Genomic DNA, 21,053 nt, shown 5'->3' with positions numbered 1-21,053 from the left:
AAAGGGAGAAATAAAGGGCAGGGTAGGGTTGGAAATAAAAAAGACTTATTTAGCTTCCATTCTTCTTCTCTGCCGGTGTACTGTATATTGTAACTGCTAAAATAAAGTAGAGACTACATTGAAGTAAGTGGTCTGTGGTTTGCTTTCCTCCACACATAGAATAAACATAGTGTCCCTACTTTGCAGATTTTCACTTATTGCAGGTGGTCCTGGAACGTAATCCTTCCACACAACCATATAACCCAGAACGTATCAAGGCAGATAATCCACAATACTTGCTTTGAACTGGGTTACCTGAGTCCACACTGCCATATTCAATGTGGATTGTATACAGATGTGTGGAAGGGGTCCCAGAGCACTGATGAACGTTAAGGGCTTTGGGTTGTTGTGCATTTTCCGGGATGTATGGCCATGTTCCAGAAGCAATCTCTCCAGACGTTTCGACCACATCTGTGGCAGGCACCCTTAGAGGTTGTGAGGTATATTGGAAAGCTAAGCAAGGGAAATTTATCTGTGAAAGGTCCACGGTGGGAGAAAGATTTCTTATCTGTTGGAGGCCAGAAAAGAGTTCTTCGATTAGCATGAATGGTCTTACATCTTCATGGCCTGGCTTCTTCCTGTCTGGGGGAATCCTTTGTTTGGAGGTGTTAGCTGCCCCTGATTGATTCATATTTGGAATTCCTGTTTTCAGTGTGTTGTTCTTTATTTACTGTCCTGATTTTAGATTTTTTAAAATACTGGTAGCCAGATTTTGTTCATTTTTATGGTTTCTTCCTTCCTGCTGAAATGGTACACATGCTTGTGGAATTCAATGGCTTCTCTGTGTAATCTGACATGATAGTTGTTAAGAGTGGCCCAGCATTTCTGTGTTCTCAAATAATAGATTGTGTCCAGGTTGGTTCATCAAGAGTTCTGCTATGGCTGACTTCTCTGGTTGAATTAGTCTGCAGTGCCTTTCATGTTCCTTGATTCATGTTTGTGCAATGCTGTGTTTGGTGATCCCTATGTAGACTTGTGCACAGCTGCAGGTGTCATCCACATATCCGAACCATCCCCGAAGTCAAAAAAGAAGCACAATCAAAGTCCTGGCAGACCGTGCAAAAAGAATCTGCAAACCCCACCTCCTCCAAGGTATCTAAACCACCTAAACTGGGCTCTACAGGTCAATGGATACTCCGCCACAGACATTAGAAGAGCTGCAAGGCCAAGAACAAGCCATGACAGGAAAGAAAGACTCACCCAGAGGAAAAGTTTTCTTACCATACATCAAGGGAATCACTGACTGCATAGGGAAGCTGATGAAGAAACACAACCTACAAACTATCTACAGACCCACTAAGAAAATCAACAAATGCTACGTTCAGCCAAGGACAAGAGGGATCCTCATACCTCTGCAGGAGTCTACTGTATACCATACAGCTGTGGACAAGTCTACATAGGAACCACCAAACACAGCGCCCAAACACGAGTCAAGGAACATGAAAGGCACTGCAGACTAACTCAACCAGAGAAGAGCACTTGATGAACCAATCTGGACACAGCATATTATTTGAGAACACAGAAATGCTGGACCACTCTAAAAACCACGTCAGACTACACAGAGAAGCCACTGAAATCCACAAGCATGTGGACAATTTCCACAGCAAGGAAGAAACCATGAAAATGAACAAAATCTGGCTACCACTATTTAAAAACTCTAAAATCAGAACAGCAAATAAAGAACACTACTCTGAAAACAGATGAATTACAGACATGAATCAATCAATTTGAAATGCAAAGATACAGAATGGGGGACAACTGGCTTGACAGCAGTATGTGTGAAAAAGATCTTGGAGTTCTTGTGAACAACAAATTAAACATGAACCTACAATGTGATAAAAAAGGTAAAGGTTTCCCCTGATGTTAAGTCCAGTCATGTCTGACTCTGGGGGTTGGTGCTCATTTCCATTTCTAAGCCGAAGAGCCGCCGTTTTCTGTAGACACCTCCAAGGTCATGTGGCTGGCATGACTGCATGGAGCGCCGTTACCTTCCCGACAGAGCGTTACCTATTGATCTACTCACATTGGCATGTTTTCGAACTGCTAGGTTGGCAGGAGCTGGAGCTCAGTGCTTTAACGCACTTCGCCACTGGGGCTCAATGTGATGCGGCGGCGGCAAAAAAAAGCCAATGGGATTTTGGCCTGCATAAATAGGGAGTATAGTGTCTTGATCCAGGGAAGTCGTGCTAACCCCTCTATTCCGCTTTGGTGAGACCACGCCTGGAATACTGTGTCCAATTCTGGGCACTGCAATTGAAGAGAGATGTTGACAAGCTGGAAAGTGTCCAGAGGAGAGCAACTCAAATTATTAAGGGTCTGGAGAACAAGCCCTATGAGTAGCAGCTTAAAGAGCTGGGCATGTTTAGCCTGCAGAAGAGAAGGCTGAGAGGAGACATGATAGCCATGTATAAATATGTGAGGAGAAGTCATCTGGAGGAGGGAGCAAGCTTGTTTTCTGCTGCCCTGGAGACTAGGACGTGGAACAATTGGTTCAAATTACAAGGAAGGAGATTCCACCAGAACATTAGGAACAACTTCCTCACTGTGTGAGCTGTTTGGCAGTAGAATTCTCTGCCCTGGAGTGTGGTGGCGGCTCCTTCTTTGGAGGCTTTTAAGCAGAGGCTGGATGGCCATCTGTCGGGGGTGCTTTGAATGTGATTTTCCTGCTTCTTGGCAGGGGGCTGGACTGGATGGCCCGTGAGGTCTCTTCCAACTCTTATGATTCTAAAGGGGCAGCTAACACCTTCGATCAAAGGATTCCCCCAGGCAGGAAGAAGACAGGCCACGAAGCTGGCAAAGCCATTAATTCTAATCAAGGTGATTAATTACAATATTCACACTGGCCTCCAACAGAAAAAAGTTCTCACCCTGGACCTTCCACAGATATATAAACCGCCCTTGCTTAGCTTTCCAATATACCTCACAACTTCTGAGGATGCCTGCCATAGATGTGGGCGAAACGTCAGGAGAGAATGCTTCTGAAACATGGCCATACAGTCCGGAAAATTCCCAACAACCCAGTGATTCCGGCCAGGAAAGCCTTCGACAACACAGTAAGGGCTTTCTTTCGCGCGCTTTAGCTGGAGTTTGTTGTCTGGTCGCCGCAGTTGGAAGCTACCTTCAAGCTGCATTAAATGGGCAGCGTAGAAGGGGCCTACGCGCCACTGTATTTCCGGGATGCAAAGAGAAAGTGCAGACGAACGAGGTGTGAAGCCAGAGGCGAAAAGATAACAAGGGGGTTAAGGGAAGAGGCAGAGTGAAACAAAGGAGAAAACTCTCCTGTTTACTCCGCCACTGGAGTGTGTATGGGGGAGGGGGGCACCGCCGCGTGGGAAAGGAGACGCTGAGGCCCGAAAGAGGCCTACCTTCCGCCGCCTCAAAGGCGACGGTGGGGAAAGGCAGACCCCTCGTTTGAGGGAACAATGAGGGGACGAGGCCTGGTTGCCGCACACGGAGAGCCTTCTCAGGCAAGCAACGCCCCGGCCCTTCTTCCTTTCGCGCTTACCTGAAACCACAGGCCGAACGGAGGCTCCCAGCAGCCATTTCCAAACACTCCTTCGGCGCACTGCTCGACCCTGGGCGACGGAGACCTCCACGGCGCATGCGCGGGAAAGGGAGCGAGCGCGAGGTCGGCGAGGCTTCGCGCGCTCTGATGACGTTCCGCTCTTTGCGAGCCTTCCCTCACATCCCGCACGTGCTGCGGAAAGACAAAACAATGAAGGCGCCGGCCGTGCGCACGCGCCAATAGTAAGCGCTTGCTGTCTCGCGCTCTCCCTCTCTCGAGCAACTGCGTTGCGTCCTCTTCCATCGTCGTCTCGTTTGCCATTAGGCGACGTTGGCGCCATCTTAATTGTGGGCAGGAGGCCTGGAACCCAAACTTTAGCAATACAGGTCGAAATACTTGGGACCAGAAGTGTTTGGGGTTTTGGAATACCTGTATTTGGCACATACATACATCACGACAGATCTTCGCGGTGGGATCCCCATGTATGTTTCAGATTTATACACATAGCCTGAGGATTTATATCAGGCATGGGCAAACATGAGCCCTCCCTCCAGGTGTTTTGGACTTCATGTCCCACCATTTCTAACAGCCTCGAGTCCCTTCCGTTTCCCCCTCAGCCGCTTAGGAATGGTGAGAGTTGAAGTCCAAAACACCTGGAAGGAGGGCCCAGGTTTGCCCATGCCTGGTCTATATAGAGGATAGCTTTGACGGTGTGGTGAGTGAATTAGAACCAGACACCCTGAGGAGTGATGTTGAATGGGCCTTAAGAAGCATTGCTAACAACAAGGCAGCAGGAGACGGGATCCCAGCTGAGCTGTTTAAAATCTTGAAAGGTGATGCTGTCAAGGTGATGCATGCCATATGCCAGCAAATATGGAAAACACAAGATTGGCCTTCAGATTGGAAAAAATCATTTTATATCCCCATACCAAAAAAGGGAAACGCTAAAGAATGCTCAAACTTCCGTACAGTGGCACTTATTTCCCATGCCAGTAAGGTAATGCTCAAGATCCTGCAAGGCAGACTCCAGCAATACATGGAGCAAGAGTTGCCAGATGTCCAAGCTGGGCTCAGAAAAGGCAGAAGAACTAGAGACCAAATTGCCAATATCAGCTGGATAATGGAGGAAGCCTGGGAGTTTCAGAAAAACATCTACTTCTGCTTTATTGACTATTCTAAAGCCTTTGACTGTGTGGACCATAACAAACTGTGGCATGTGCTTGGTGGTATGGGGATACCAAGTCACCTTGTCTGTCTCCTGAGAAATCTGTATAAAGACCAAGTAACCACAGTAAGATCAGATCACGGAACAACAGACTGGTTCAAGATTGGGAAAGGAGTGCGGCAGGGCTGCATACTTTCACCCTCCCTATTCAACTTGTACGCAGAACACATCATGCGACATGTGGGGCTTGAGGAATCCAAGGCCGGAGTTAAAATTGCTGGAAGAAACATTAACACCCTTAGGTATGCAGATGATACCACTCTGATGGCCGAAAGCGAGGAGGAGGAGGTGAAAGAAGAAAGTGCAAAAGCTGGGTTGCAGTTAAACGTCAAGAAAACCAAGATCATGGCAACTACACCTTTTGATAACTGGCAAATAGAGGGAGAAAATGTGGAGGCAGTGACAGACTTTATATTTCTAGGCGTGAAGATCACTGCAGATGCAGACTGCAGCCAGGAAATCAGAAGACGTTTATTTCTTGGGAGGAGAGCAATGGCCAACCTCGACAAAATAGTAAAGAGCAGAGACATCACATTGGCAATGAAGGTCCGCATAGTCAAAGCAATTGTTTTCCCCATATTAACGTATGGATGCGAGAGCTGGACCATAAGGAAGGCTGAGCGAAGGAAGATAGACGCTTTTGAATTCTGGTGCTGGAGGAAAATCCTGAGAGTGCCTTGGACTGCAAGAAGATCCAACCAGTCCATCCTCCAGGAAATAATGCCCGGCTGCTCACTGGAGGGAAGGATATTAGAGGCAAAGCTGAAGTATTTTGGCCACATCATGAGAAGACAGGAAAGCTTGGAAAAGATCACGATGCTGGGGAAAATTGAAGGAAAAAAGAAGAGAGGCCGACCAAGGGCAAGATGGATGGACGGTATCCTTGAAGTGACTGGCTTGACCTTGAAGGAACTGGGGGCGGCAACGGCCGATAGGGAGCTCTGGCGTGGACTAGTCCATAAGGTTACAAGAGTCTGAGACAACTAAACGAATGAGCAGCAGAAACTGTGTGAAGAGGACTTGAAATTCCCTACTGGATCAATCTGGAAACCACATCTTATGAGAAGTGTGCTATATTTCACAGTATATAATAATGCGAGATGGAATAAGCCACAGGGACCATCTAGTCCACTGCGTTCTGCCATGCAGGAACACACAAAGCACTCCCGATGGATGGACATCCAGCCTCTGCTGTCTGCTTTTGTTCTCTTTGTCAGTGCCAGATGAAGACACTGAGGCCCTCAGCAATATCAGCTTTAAAACCTCTGAATATTATCGACAATGCATTTTAATAATTATGTGATTTTAATTTTTTACATTTTCAGGGACCCCACATAAATCAGTGGTTTTCAACCAGTAATTCCCCAGATGTTTTGGTCTTCAACTTGTAAACTGGCTGAGATTTCTGAGAGTTGTAGGACAAAACACCTGTGGACCCACAGGCTGAGAACCACTGACATAAATGGAAGGTCCTAAACCAGTGTTTCTCGAACTGTGCTGCTCCAAATGTTTTGGACTTCACCTCCCACAATTCCTAACAGCTGGTAAACTGGCTGGGATTTCTGGGAGCTGAAGTCCAAAACACCTGGAGGAGCAGATTGAAAAATGCTGCATTCTTGTAATCCCATGGCACACTTGCAACTGATTGCAGCTTCTTTTGCAACTGATTGCATAACTGGAAACTGCTTGAATTCCAGAACTAGATGCCTATGAATACAACACAATTTGTAGTAGCTGGGTAATAGTTCTAGCTTGGGAGTAAATCTTACACTAACTATATTGTTTGTGTGTTTTAAACATTCTCCAGTGGCAGCCCCATGTAGAGAAATTGCAGTAATCTAATCCAGTGTTATCACAGCTTGTACTGTGGCCAGGTTTTTGATTTCCCAGGAAATCATCCAGTTGATAAAAAGTATGGCAAGCTGCAGAGTGACAGAGATATGTTTCTTGCGTAGTAAAAGCTCTTCAAGGTGCTATTGGTTAAAAGAAAGAGAAGCGAGTGGAAAAAGCGCTTCCATTTAAAGTAATGGGACTTACATTAGCTGGATCAGATTTTTTGGGTTTATAATGCTGAGCTGCTTTTTTGGTTTAAAAAGTAAATAAATAAATAAATGTCCTTTAGGTGGCTTCACTAGCTTCCATTAATGAAAGACCTCTTATCCATAGACTTGATATTATCCATCATTCCACTTTAACAAAATTTTTAAAAAACTATTTCATTGCATAATAGTTGCATAACAGTTGCACCCCCATTTTGGTTCCTGGTTTCGGTATTTCTGTTTTACTCGCATAGTAGTCGCATCCTTGATTTACTAGTATCTATCAGTTTGTCTATCTGCCTGAAGACTCACTCACCCACTTCACTCCTTTGCCCATTACACCCATCCTTCACACCCATCCATTTGCTGACCTTCAAGCAGTATTCTTGGAAGGGGGTTGTCAGCAAATAGATAGGTGATCCAAATGAGTGTGTGGGAGAATGAGTGGGTGGGAAAGGTGTTCAAGTTGTTCTCAACATTTTATTTAAAAATTATGAGTTTTGTAACAAAAAAGGGTCTTCTCGCATAATAATTGTACTCACCCTTTTTTAAAAAGGCAGGGGAAAGTGTGACTATTATGCAATCAAATATGTATTCCCCCTGGAAATGTTTGTGAGACTTTCTAGGTCCTCCAGTAATATTCTGTATCAAGTGCGTCAAACTCAAGGCCTGTAGGTAAATCCAGCCCTCCATACCATTTTGTGCGGCCGTCCAGATGCCAGAATACAACTCCTCTATTCCTCATCATTAGACATTCTGACTAGAGCTGATGGGAGTTGTGATACAGTAATATCCAGAAAGCTGCAGTTCTGTTCAGTCAGGAGAGAAGTTTGGATTTAGATACAAGGCTTGTGGATACGATGTCTGACTTTAAAATGCCATTTTACCTTTCCCACCTCAGAGGCACAAGTGCTGTTGGGTTGCAGTTATCCCCAGTCTGCATGACTGATCACCAAAAGCAATGGGAATTGTAATTCAGTTACACCTGGGGAACCAAATTGGGTAAAAAGAACACTGACCTTATGTAAAAAAATTAATCAGCCCTTTAAAGGCAACTGTAAGGCTGATGTGGACCTTGATGAAAATGATTTTGACAATCCCATTCTATATGGTATATTTCCAGCCACGTAGAATAAAAATATATTTTCACTATTATCTGCCGTATCAGGTATCCATGGGGGGTGGAGCTGGTCTTGGAGCATATCCCCTAGAGGTGCCTTGGCCAGTTCTTTCATCTGAAATACAGCCTACAGCACCTGGTATTCATTTGTGGCCTGCCATCCAAGTATTAATCAGGTATATCTCTGCTTCACTCCCACAAGCACACTTGAACGGATGCCTTTAAAATATTTGGCTAGCCTTGCTTCATTTCTCCAAAGAATTAACAAAAGAGGCACATCTGCAAATACTGTCTCCATTTGTCTTAGTACCATTAGCCAATATTACAGGTATACAAGTCTGCTGTCCTGAATAGCATAGGGAAAGCTTAGTGTTAAAATACACTCAATTTGGGTACTGAGAAATGTTATGACAAAGGTTCACACCTCCATGGATAGCATGCATCTTTACAGGCATGTGAGCTTATAAGTGGGAAGCAATGGAGACCAAACTGTGTTCTAGAAAAATAGAAATAAATCTGGGATGGAAAATACATGAAAGAAAAATTAAAACAACTGAGTGCAAAATAGAAGTATAAAATTTATTTGAAACCATCCACAATGTTCTGTGTTATCAGGAATGATACACTTTGTAATAATTTTTTTTGGAAAAAAATGACAAAAATTTAAAATATATTTTCAATGACATTAAATTTTTCTAGCCTTTTTAGGACTTTAAAAAAGGAACATTTAAGGTTTGAACAGATATGACACATAACAAGGAAAAAAACAGAACAAACCATCTTCACAACAACAATCTTTACACGTATGTATCAATACAATTTCAATGCATCTTGCTACATAAACAAGAAATCATGTACAATAACTGCTGTGCACCAAAAAGAGTAGCTTAGTAAGATCTTTCAAGTAACATGCAGTCAAAACCCACAAATCTTCAAGTACTGCTGGTAAGTGTTCCCTTGTCTGCAGAGAATTTCAAATGTATTTCTCCTCAAAGAAATGAAATAGCTTTTAATTATTCCTGTAAGTATTGTGAAATAGTGAAGTGCTTTCCTCCCATTTATTAGTAACTAAAATTGTGGTAAATTGTAGAATTTGCCTTTTAGTATTTCCACCATCCGATCCTCTAAATACAGTAGATGATTAAAGGAAAACCCCACCAAAATCAAAGTTATATGTTGAAAAATAAATATTGTATGCACTTCAGATTTTTTTTAAAAAACACATATACACCACACAAAGAAAATACAGGGCCTATTAATTAACAACAGAGCTCAGGTTTCTTCTGATTTCGCATAATTTATTTTCCTATTGTCTTGTTTTTGAAAAGTTACTGAAAATCAATTTACTAAACATGTTGTTGGGCTATAGCTTCACTATTTGGACATATACCAGTGAAGGTTAGTCCAAGCTACTCCAAATGAAATCAGGATACATGCAGCTGACCCAATGCATTTTTACTCAGAAGAAAGTGAGCATAATGGAAACATATTCACCCAAATACTTCCAAACAAAGATGCTTAAGGCTTTTCAAAATCCATATTAGAGCAATACTTGTATGATACCAACGAAAACGTCACACAGCAGCATGCAAACTTTGCCATCAGCCTAAATTGTAAGCAAAGCAAGTGAGAGGAGAAGGATAAAAAAGACTGGCATGCACAAAAGTTACGGAGTTTCAACTTGAAGGTACAACTGGAGGTGGAGGTAGCAAACATTTAAATGTTAACCTACTAAGTACAGCAATCTGTTCTGATAGCACCCATGAGTAGATTTAAAAGGGTTGGGTTGAAGAGGGGGGGGGGGAAGATGGCCCCGTATTTCTGAAAGTAAACATCTTGTAGGTATAGATTGACACATACTTACCTGGGAAAAGACCCCACTGAACTGTGATTTTACTTTTGAGTAGAAACCCCACTGGTTTTGATACCAAGATTGATTTAGTTCATAAATTCATCAGCATAAGCCCCACTAACCAAAGTAATATTTACTTTTGAGTAAATGTGCCCTGGATCTGAATGTATATCTGTATCCCAAGACACATCACTTGTGTATAACCCCTGTAGATTTCAACAACATGCCTAAGCTAACTATTGCCATATTGCTCCCTTGTTTTCTGATCACCATGGCCATAATTCAGTAAGTCTCTTTGATGTCTCAACAGCAGTTCTTTCCCAAGCATCATCAGTCTACTTTTCAAACAAGAGATGAGATGTTTACACTCATCACATATCTCTGAAACATTTCTTTACTTTTCAAAGCAAAGATTAAAAATAAATGGTTCTTCCAAACTGGAAATACAAGGTCTTAAAATATTTAATATCAATATGTGTCTGCAACTACTGCGGATATTAGATCTGTTATATTTTACAAAAGCGTTTCTAATGTATCTGGCTTTGAAATCTTGAGGAATAGCTACATTCAGCAGTGATGGACACAACACACAAAATCTCAAAGCTGCCAGGCTTGCTAGGACTATAAAATGCCATTCACAAAAGCCAAGGGAATTCCTGCTATTACTTTAATCATTGATTAAATATGCACATTATGTATAGCAGGAACTCGATTATGTGAATTGCCTGATTAGAACATGTGTCTCTAAATTACACTGTACCAATGTAATCTAACTTTTCTTTGAAAAGCGTTAACTAAATGAGGTTGTACTAAGTCTATAATATTTACGGTAATCCATTTTTAGCAATGAAATGTTTGCTAAGATGATACTTCTATTGACCACAGAAAAACCTTCTGTTTCACAACTAGTAGTACTGGAATAATGTATCTGCATATGGAAATAGTTATGTGAACGACCATGCTGTTATTATGCCAATTTGTTCATAGACAATTCTGTAGATAGCAACTTCTCGTAAGGAGCTTAATTCAAAAAATGTCTTGCTAATGTTTGAATGTTTACGCCAGCAGTGAGGGATGTATGGTTGTTTGCAAATACCATCAGCTCCAGCCATCATAGCCAATGGTGAAAGCTTATGGGATCTACTGTTCAAATATCTGGAGAGTCATACATATGCCACTCCAAAGGTATCCAGTTTCAGAGTAACTCTTCAACTCAAACATTGGGATTGGGTCAATCATTCTTTTGCTTTCTACATTCAAGTGTCAGTCCTACAGAGATCTGTGACCACACACAACCCACTACAACTATTAGGTTCAATAGCAATAAATTTGTACTCAGTAGGAAAGAGTTACTTACTACAAATGTATTTCCATTTACTATAATGGAATGAATTAAAGAAAAGGTTTATCAATTATCTCTTAAAAGATCAAAGAGCATAGATCATAGAAACATATTCAATATTGCCCAGATGCAGAAATGACCCACAGTCTACCGCATGGTTAACCATCTCATGGTACAAATCAGTAACCACATTCCTTCTGTCGGTAAAATATGTATAAAACTCCAAAACTACTGGTTTGCTCTTAAGGGCCTGTGTACAGTAAAAAAGGGGAAACATAAGAAAAATAATCCTTTATTGATTGCACAATTGACTTTTTTTGGTTTCTTTTTTGGTAAGGCTTTCTGTACATCCCTCCACCACTGAAAGTGCAAGTCTTCACACTAAACATAACTTATTATGGAGGAATGCTGCACATTTCTACCCTAGTGCCTGTTTACTGTGCAAGATGGATATAAAGGGCTAATAAAAATCTGCATCATTTTTCAGCACCTAAGACATTTATGTTTATTAAACTGTAGTTCATTACATCTGACATCGCCTTATTCATTCAGCAACTCAAGTACTTATGATCATCACACAGCCATGAAAAATTTTACAACAGCACCATTTCTTAATATGTGATTAATCATGTTTGTGGAATACTCTGGCAGTACTTGGTTGCTTACTCTTACAAAAGGATTAAGATAGAGATGTGCCAATTCTAAAGGATAAAATCTACAGTTTTAGAAAAGTACAGAGCTGGGTGGAAACCATGTGGTCCTACAGATATTGCTAGCTCACACCATTTGCTAATATTGATCATGATGGCAAGTTGCTGTTAAACATCTAGAGGCCCTGTTATTCTCACCACAGATCAACAGTGAAAGCCAACCTTCCACTTCTTCCAATGAATGGTGTAGACAACTGTCTCCTATATTTGTTCCACAACTGCCTGGTTCTGTGAAAGACAACCCATGAACCATTTTATTTAGCTTTAGCCCTTACCAACCTCTATATAGTACTAAGTACATTGTAAGTAATTACAGGTTAAGGATCCCTTACACAAAATCCAAAATTGTCCACATGGCTGGTAAGATAGTGGCATCTTTGCTTTTCAGTGGTTCAGTATACACAAACTTTTTTTCATGCACATAACTGTTAGAAATATAGTACAAAATTATCTTCAGGCCCAAGTGTATAAGGTGTTTATGAAATATAAGTGAATTTTGTATTTAAAATTGGATTTCACTTCCAATTATGCATATACAAATATGGGTATTCCAAAATCCAAACAAAAAGTCAACTTGTAATACGGAAAACTTGTGGACCCAAGAATTTTGAATAAGGGATACTCAAACCTGTGGGAAGGAGTGGGTTTTAAAAAATGTTTTTCAGAATGCATAATTTAAAAGTAGGTGGGTAGGTATGATGAACACTAGCTCCCTTAGGGATATATGTGTATAAATAAAGTTATGTATTTGACCCATGTGAGGGCCATGATATATATTTACTATTAATTACTTCTCGAATGTGGAAATTGCCCTCATATTGTTTTCCTGTTGCAGCATTTACCCATGTGTCTACGTTTTAGAGTCCTTTTTGTACTTAGCTTTTGTACCCAAGCACAAAAGGGGCTCTGCCCAATGTATCATATCTATATTATGGGAGACCTTAGAAGTATATATGGGAAAACCTTTTCCACAAGTAAGAAGCAAAACACTGTGACCCTTTGCTATCAGCTTTTTCTAATCAGGTCCCGATTTTATCCTGTTTGTGAATTCGTGTAATGAATGTGAATTCAAATGAAGTATTATTAGTTGTCCCTTTGCTAGTAACCAGAACAATGATAACATACCAAGTAAATGACTGCCAATATGAAATAAAGCATTTAGTTTAATTATGCACTAAAAGTATAATGTTATGATAAAACATAAGTAGTATTTATCCAATTTACACCGGGGGGGGGGGGGGGGGGAGAGAAATACTGGAATATTCAAACACTGGATACCATGCAAAAAACCCCAAAAAACAAATAAACAAATACAAGTTCAGTATCCCTTATCCAGAATTTAAAAATACTCCATACAGGGAATCTAATACAGGGACTGTAACCCCTTTCTTTTCTGATGGTTCAAATTATGCAAGCCATGTCTCATGCAGAGAATCTGTATAAAATTACCTTCCAGTATATGCATAATAATGTATACATGAAACATAAATTAATTTCGTGTTTAGACAATTATTTCAAAATCCCTCTTTTTTTAAAAAAAAAATGGTCTTAATAATTTCAGATAAGGGATATTCAACCTGTATTGAAATTTTGGCCCCACTGCAAAGAGTGCTTAAGTCACAATGGAATCAACGTGATGATTAATGTAAGATCCATTTAAGCATAATTGTTTTTTCCTAACTGGGGTCATGGAGATCAAACTAATTCAGAGGACATATCACATACCAACAGTTGCTAGTTAAAACTGCTAAGAGTTGCCTAAATATTTGTAATTTTATAATGCTTCTCCAGGATATTAAACCCATATTGAAGACCTGGCCCAAAAGGTTAGAAACAGAAACAAATCTCTAAGGCTGATTTTCAATATTCCAGGAACATTTGTCACTCTCCATAACATTCAGGTTAATTTTGTCATTTTAAGAAACTTGGGCCTAGAAAGTACATTTCTGGATGATGCCACAGATAATGTCAAAGTGAAGTTAATAGTAAATTATGACAATATAAAACCATGGTGATTTGAAAAGCGTAATAAAACACAGCTATGCACTTCTCAGTCTGAACTAGTGAAGGATACAACACAGAAACTTCACAAGCACTTCTTTAAATTAAAACAAACTACCTACAGTCCACCTACATTTCACAGAAATGTGTCAGCTGAGCTAAGAATCTAAAAGAGCAAGATGCCTCTCCTGGAAGACTAAAATGAATTATATGCCAGAAGCAGAGTTGAAGGCATCTGATAATCTCATCAATGGGTATTTCTTATGGCAGATGGAAAAAATGAACACATTAAAATATGTATGTAGTCCTAAACCCAACTCCCAGGTCCAGCTAGAGTAGGTCCATTGGAATTGTAAATCAACACTTATCCAAACTCCATTAATTTGGTGGATCTATTGTAGCTGAGATTAATGAATTGATTTAGGCTATATGTATTCCTATAATTTCTTACTCTTAACTCCTGAACTAGCCTGGGAAGACACCACTGAAAGCAACAGGACACTTTTAGTCCAAACTGTTTTGATAGGAATTTGTGTTGCTGCAGCAGTTGGAAGACTTTGCTGCTTGTCACAACCACAAAGAGTCATCATTACAAGATGACAATACTATTACTAGCCTTTGCAGCTATAGGATCATTCACAAAATTACACTGATTTCTATGTAGAATTATACAGATTCTGAAACAGTATAATAAATAGTACACAAGTGCATATACAGTAAGTAGCTGTCAATTCTCAGTATTCAGGTATGCATATTAGGCTGTATTTGCTCTTCACGCAGCATCAGCATTGCTTTTAGATATTTATTCTAAAGTAGTTCAATCATACAAGAGAAATTTGAACATAATTGTAGGTGTCCCCTATCTAATTGACAGGTTAGGGACCAGAGCACTGTTAAAAACTAAAAGAATAAAAATGTGGAGCCCACCTTTTTAGACTTTTGAAAATGAATTGAAAGAAAAAGCAAGGCATGGCCATGGAAGCACATAGGTAATGAAAACATGTCAAAACTTGTAATGCGGAAACTCACTTTGATGAAATTAATGGGACAATTTAAAATCAGTTGGATTTATAAACAATACTGGTAGATCAGGCTGCCAATATGTCTTCCATTTTGGCATTGTCATTTTAAAACTTGTTTTCCTTTGCAAATAGAAGAATATAAGGATCTCTGTGTAAATACTGTTGTACACAGAAAACAGCTGTCTCAAATCTAATTGGTAATTCCAATTAGAATTGCTGAATCAAATGCTGAATGGTAAGTCAACAGGTATGTACATTTCACTGCTTCCGTGAGTTTATTCTTTTATTAATTATCAACTGAATATAGCCCACTATAATTAGATATGCCTCTCTTGGTCCCTATGTTTTTGATTATGCTTAATTAATTTCAAGACCTTAGATTCACATAAAAATACCACAAGGCCCAGTGTCTATAGAAAAGGACAAAATGAATTTCATTCACAAGTGTTGTTTTCATAACAAATTTGTGCTTCACAAACATGTTAACAGTGGAAACCTGCACATGCCAACTCAAAAGTGAGCTCCAGTGATTTCAATTAAGAGTTATGCACAGGTAAATATGCATAAAGTTGCAACTAAAATTCACAATGGAACAACAATGCTCCCATTATGCAGTTAGTAAAACCTGTTGATGGGGAAAATCCACTCCTGTACTAAATAAAATGATGCAAGTGTAATTATCTGCAAAAATAACTGGTGATCTTTTCTGCAAAGTAATGCTTCCACAGAACAGTGAAATTGGCAGCTACAAAACATCTCTCCACATAATGAGGAACTGAAGGAATATGCAGTCCTACCTACTGTATAAGCAGCTGTTACTTTTAACAACTTTCAGGCTCACAAAAAATATACAAATTTTAAAATGGAAATCTAAGGCACACAAAAATATAACCATTTACTCAGAAAGCAGAAAGCCGCTGGTACAAAATGATGGTATAATATTGTTTTCTAGTTTATTTACAATCTACATTTCAGCTAATCAATATTTTTGAACGAAGAAAAATGCAGCATGTGGGTAGGGTTTTTTTAAAATAAAGTTTGATTTAAAAATAGAACATGTTAGCATCTTTCTCTCCTATGTTTTATTGGGATGCCGGGACTCTGCTTGATTCAATCAGATGTTTTATAAAGAATGTAGTAACTATCTCAATAGCACTGCTTTGGGACTGGCTGACAGGTATGGGTATGTATTTTAAAATTCAATCATAACAGATGGTTTTCAGACGATGACTCCTGGAATTCCTGCTGCACACACCAATATGTCCACGGGTCATGCTGGCTGGGGAAAAGTCAACCAACTTTTCCAAGCTCTGATTAAGATACCTATACTTCTCTTTGCTTTGCCCAACAAGTTATTTGTACTGTTAGAGGGCACAATGGTGTTTAGTTAATATAGAACATGAGGAGCTCTGTGTACAGGAATGCAGTCTCTTGTGGAGTTTCCCCAAGGTCCTGGAATGGGGACCTGGAAGCTAGAGTCACATCAGTTCACCACTGGCATTTCTACAGAACAAATAATGAATTGACCCTTCTGGGTACACAAAATAATTCACATATTTCCACGCCCTCTTCAACCAAAGTATTTTCAGGTTGAACACACAACTGTGTTGAACATCTTAAAAAAACAGAAGTAAAATAAAAGCACCATGTCTAGATTTCACAAAAGAACAGATCTAGACAGCATTCATTACAGCACCACTATAATATATCAAGTATGTTATTGGTAAAGCTTCTGTCTCTGTTTACACCCATGGAATTTACCACAGAGAGATTTTACCCTATGGATGACAACTATTAGTCACATAAACAATGGAAATTCGGAGCTCTGTGATTGAAGCTGAACTGGTCAACATCCATGAATTCCCCCATCTGCATATTAACTGAAATACACAATTCTTATCAAACACTAGTACTGTGGTGTATGTTTGATTTGTTTAAATAACCAAACTGTACAAAAAGGAGGAGAAAATAAATGGGAACCCTTCAATACTTATTTAAAAAGCCAGTTTATCTCCTTCTGGTGTTCAGAATGCTACTATCCAATCTAGGTACATTACCTGAAATTAGTTTGATCCATGCCATCTGTTTTTTTCTGTGGCAGATTTCTCTCCCATGCTTTCCCAACTGCCCTCTTAACTCAGGTTGGTCTAATCAGTTCCATCCCTTTAATTTAAGCAATACGGGACACAGTTGCTCACAGGCCATTTACTGGGCCATGGCACTCAAGTACTGAAATCTGTTAATATCTCTCCATGTGGCATTCACATTATCTGGCTGGCTAAAACTGAGAGCATCTAATCCACTAAAAACGTGATGCTGCCATCTGAGAATTTGGGATCCCTCTTTCCATGAGACCTGTCAGTGGTTACCTAAAACTGTGAAATATTTTCCTGTCCTTACTGCTTTTTACACAACAGCAGCAGGGAGAGACACTGTACACGCATCCCTCTGTGTGCCATCCATCTTGCCCTGTGTCTTCTAATCTAATCTGCTATCCACAGGTCAAGTGAAACATCTAATCCTACCACAAGTACTAAAGTACAATGTATCTGCCTGGTTGTCAGGGTGGGTATTAACTCATTCTTCACTCCAGACACCAAAACGTCTTGGGGGGACCATTCCTTTGTTCAGTTATGTCTGTTCAGTTTTTCTCCACCAAAGAATTTGATCAAAACCCCAAGCAACCTATATAAAAAATTTGGATTTTTTTTTTGAAAGACAGCTCCAGCACTTTTCCAGTGGCACTCAATGGTCATGCTGGCATAGGGATTTCTGATAGTTCCAATAAAAAAAGGAAATATTCCAAGCTCTAGGAGGAAGCTAGCAAACTCTAGCACAAACTACAAATTGGAAATTACTTTGAAGGATGAATTGCCCGCCATATCCTAGTTTGATTGAACTAGTTTCTTCTAAAAAGATACATCTGTAATTCTTGGAAAAATAGTGGGGGGAAGACCATACTAAGAGGAACATGTGCATCATGTTATGATGCAGTTGCACCACATTTACAGATGTAGCACAACGTGAACCTCTGCCTATTGATACTCAGGGACTGAGTATAGAACTTTCTCCATTTTCTAATTCCTCTGACATACATTTCATGGGAACTAATGTGTTAATAAGCCACTTGGATGCTACTGTTTCTCTTGTAATATGGAATGGGAAAATTATATACTAAGGCTGCAATCCTATACCACTTACTTGGGAACAAGTCCCAGTGAATACGGTGGGACAGTTTTAAGTAGACATGCATACGATTGGGCTGCATGTTAATAAACCCTTTTCAACTGACAACAGTTGAGGAAAATTCTGGAAGTTTTAATGAATTCAAACAGACCACAAAACAGCCCATACTGCAAGTCTCTCTCTCTCTTTAAACTCAGAATATTAATAAGGCAACTCTAGAGGCAGGAAGTTTCAGATGCCATAACAGTTCTACCCCTGAGGCTCTAGGAACATTTAGTTGTCATATATAACTTGCAATGCTCCACTTAGAAATACAGAGAAAGGGATTGATGTCCTTATTGCTCAAAAAAATGATAGCAAATACTTTTCTTACAACAAAATATAGCAAAACAGGTATGGACAAAATGCTTCTTAATTTATATTTGTAAATATTGAATTGTCTGCATTTATTAACTTTTTGTTTAAAAACAAACCAAAGAATCCGTTGGGGAAAGGGAAGGGAGCGTAAAAACCAGCTATTATTTATATATATATATATATATATATATATATATATATATATATATATATATATATATATATGCACTGTTGTTGTAGCAATATGGAACTCTACACAGTAAGAAAAAAATAAATTCCTTGGTAGAGAATGCACAAACCTTAGACAAGTGTAATCCTTATACTATTTCAAGTTAACTTTAAAAATAGAAAGTGCTTTTAAATATATCTATTTACAGCTTACAACCTCCAACCACTACTAGTGATACTGTTTATATGTGAATCTGTGAGGTTCTCTATCACACATTCACACACAAACCATACATATATGAAAAATCTATACATAGATAAAATTATCATTGGTTTTTTTAACCTTAAATTGGGCTTCACAGCAATGACTGGAAGCTTTTAGAGCAATGGCACCATGAAGAAATAAAACCAGCTTATCTTTAACTGATTAATGTGATTAAGCACCAAGAACCGTGTATCGCTAATACTGTCTAACTTGATTTTACTTCATAAAAGATGAAATCTGGTAAAATCCGTTATAAAAAGCCCATTCATTTGTAGTAAACAGACGATTCAAAGCACCAAAATATAAATTCTGAAAAGGTAATAAACTGAATAGTTCAATTAGGGTTAATAACCTAGCCAAAATCCTGTAATTATACAATATACCTTTTTTTTGCTTAAAATGTGCTTGAGAATCACCAGATGTTAAAATATACAAAGTCACAGTTTAAGAAAAAAAAAACATTTTTAAACCTCAGCCTTCAAAATGGTTGAGATGAACAAACAGTAAACCATATAAGACTTTGTTCTTGAACAGCACCTTTAGGAATCATTGTGCAACACTGCTCCAATGCGAAAGTTGCACAGTTGCTATAAAGGCCTATGCCCAATGGTTATAGGGCCCTGCGACTCGTGTGAGGGCATAGGTAGACACCGTGATTACTTTATCGTGAGTTACTGTTAATGCTCGGCGGGATGGGATTTGGTTGAATTCACTGTCTTCACAGAAAACCTCTCTGGAGGCATTGGGCTGCTGTCCACTCCTGTCGTTGGCTTGGAGGTTGGCATTTTCAATGCCTAGTTTTTCAGCGGCTTTTTCTTTTGCCTTCTCTGCCATTTTTGCCTCCCACAGCGCGATTCCATGTTTTGGCTCATTCAGGTTTTTGTGTTGGTAGAAAACTAAAGATATCCGTGTGGGATGGTTCCTGTTTGGCTTTTTAATTGGAGTCGTAGCATGTAGTTCACGGCGCGCACATTCAATGAGGATGGAGCCATGTGATGGTGCCACAGCTACGCCACCAATGTCATTATCCAAAAAGTTATGTTCACTGTCGGACCACATTTCCTCTGCTTTTTCTTCAGAATCTGTGGGCTTTTGGAGCTCAATATTTGGCTGTGAATCCACAATGGCAGAAGCACAATTTGAAGTTTGGATGAAACCATCTTGCTGCACTGGATGCTCCTGGGAAGAATGAATTTCATTTCTGACTACATTTTCTGAAGCATTCGATAGCGATAATGATGCACAAGAATTACCCAACTGTGAGACAGGAGAATTCTCTTTAATTTCACAATTTGGCTTGTTGACTGCTTTTTGTTCAAGTGTGTGGTGTGGGCTCTCTCTGTTGGCTGTGGTCTTTGTAACGGTGAGATCTTGAAGACCTGTGGGCAGGCCATTCTTCCTCTCATCCAATGAAGTTCCAGTATGATCACTATTGGACACATCAAAACTCTTGCCTTTGGGTGTCAATTGAGGTTTGTTACTACTGCATTGCAAATACCCGTAGGGAGTCGAAAAATCTTGCTGACTGTTAGTCAATGACATTATGCCACCCGCTGTGTGAGTTAATGGAGAGAAAGAGTGTAAACTATCCAGCTTTAAAGGGGAGGAAGAAGGATATTGCTTTAATACAGAGCAATTTTGAGTAGTGTCTGAATTATGTTTTATGGCAGAAAGATGATCACCAGTCACCATTTTTGTCCCAGCTTGCAATGTGTTAGTTTTGCTACCTAAGGGGAAAAAGAATAAAATGTTTCAAGTTTATTTGTTCATATTTATATAGATGTTTTAACAAAATATGCATCATACAGTAATTTGAATGTCTATTTAGTGCTGTCTTACTCTTTCTAAATTGCTATCACATTTTTAAAGGTTATTCCTCTAGCTATCAAAGTTATGAAGAATCCTGAAATGTACGATTCACAACATTCTAACAAGGTCTTATAGGTTGTATACAAGTATTAAATATAAGCAGCCAAAGGATTTTATCTGACTTAGACAATTTTCCATATTTCCTGAAAACAAATGATAAACATATACAGTAGAGTCTCACTTATCCAACATAAATGGGCCGACATAACGTCGGATAAGTGAAAACATTGGATAATAAGGAGGGATTAAAGAAAAGCCTATTAAACATTATGATTTTACAAATTAAGCACCAAAACATCATATTTTACAACAAATTGACAGAAAAAGCAGTTCAATACATGGGAATATTATGT

General features: G+C 39.4%; 2 protein-coding genes across 4 annotated transcripts in view; both read right to left on the bottom strand.

Annotated features, from left to right (window-relative positions):
• Positions 1-3,691, bottom strand: part of ccar1 (cell division cycle and apoptosis regulator 1) — a 31,542-nt gene extending 27,851 nt beyond the window's left edge. For all 3 annotated transcript variants that reach the window (XM_062976244.1, XM_062976245.1, XM_062976246.1), the window contains exon 1: positions 3,545-3,691. The gene's annotated coding sequence lies outside the window, so the exon portion shown is untranslated. The remainder of the gene's footprint in view (positions 1-3,544) is intronic.
• A 4,802-nt stretch (positions 3,692-8,493) lies between these two features.
• The window catches only part of tet1 (tet methylcytosine dioxygenase 1), a 111,722-nt gene continuing 99,162 nt past the window's right edge, over positions 8,494-21,053 (bottom strand). Inside the window, exon 12 of the mRNA XM_062976243.1 lies at positions 8,494-20,558. Coding sequence (XP_062832313.1) covers positions 19,429-20,558 — 1,130 coding nt within the window. The 3' untranslated portion in view covers positions 8,494-19,428. The remainder of the gene's footprint in view (positions 20,559-21,053) is intronic.

The sequence above is a fragment of the Anolis carolinensis genome, chromosome 3, assembly GCF_035594765.1.
Source record: "Anolis carolinensis isolate JA03-04 chromosome 3, rAnoCar3.1.pri, whole genome shotgun sequence".
NCBI classification, from domain to species: domain Eukaryota; kingdom Metazoa; phylum Chordata; class Lepidosauria; order Squamata; family Dactyloidae; genus Anolis; species Anolis carolinensis.
The sequence above is the reverse complement of the archived record's forward strand: the minus strand, read 5'-3'. Positions and strand labels throughout refer to the sequence as shown.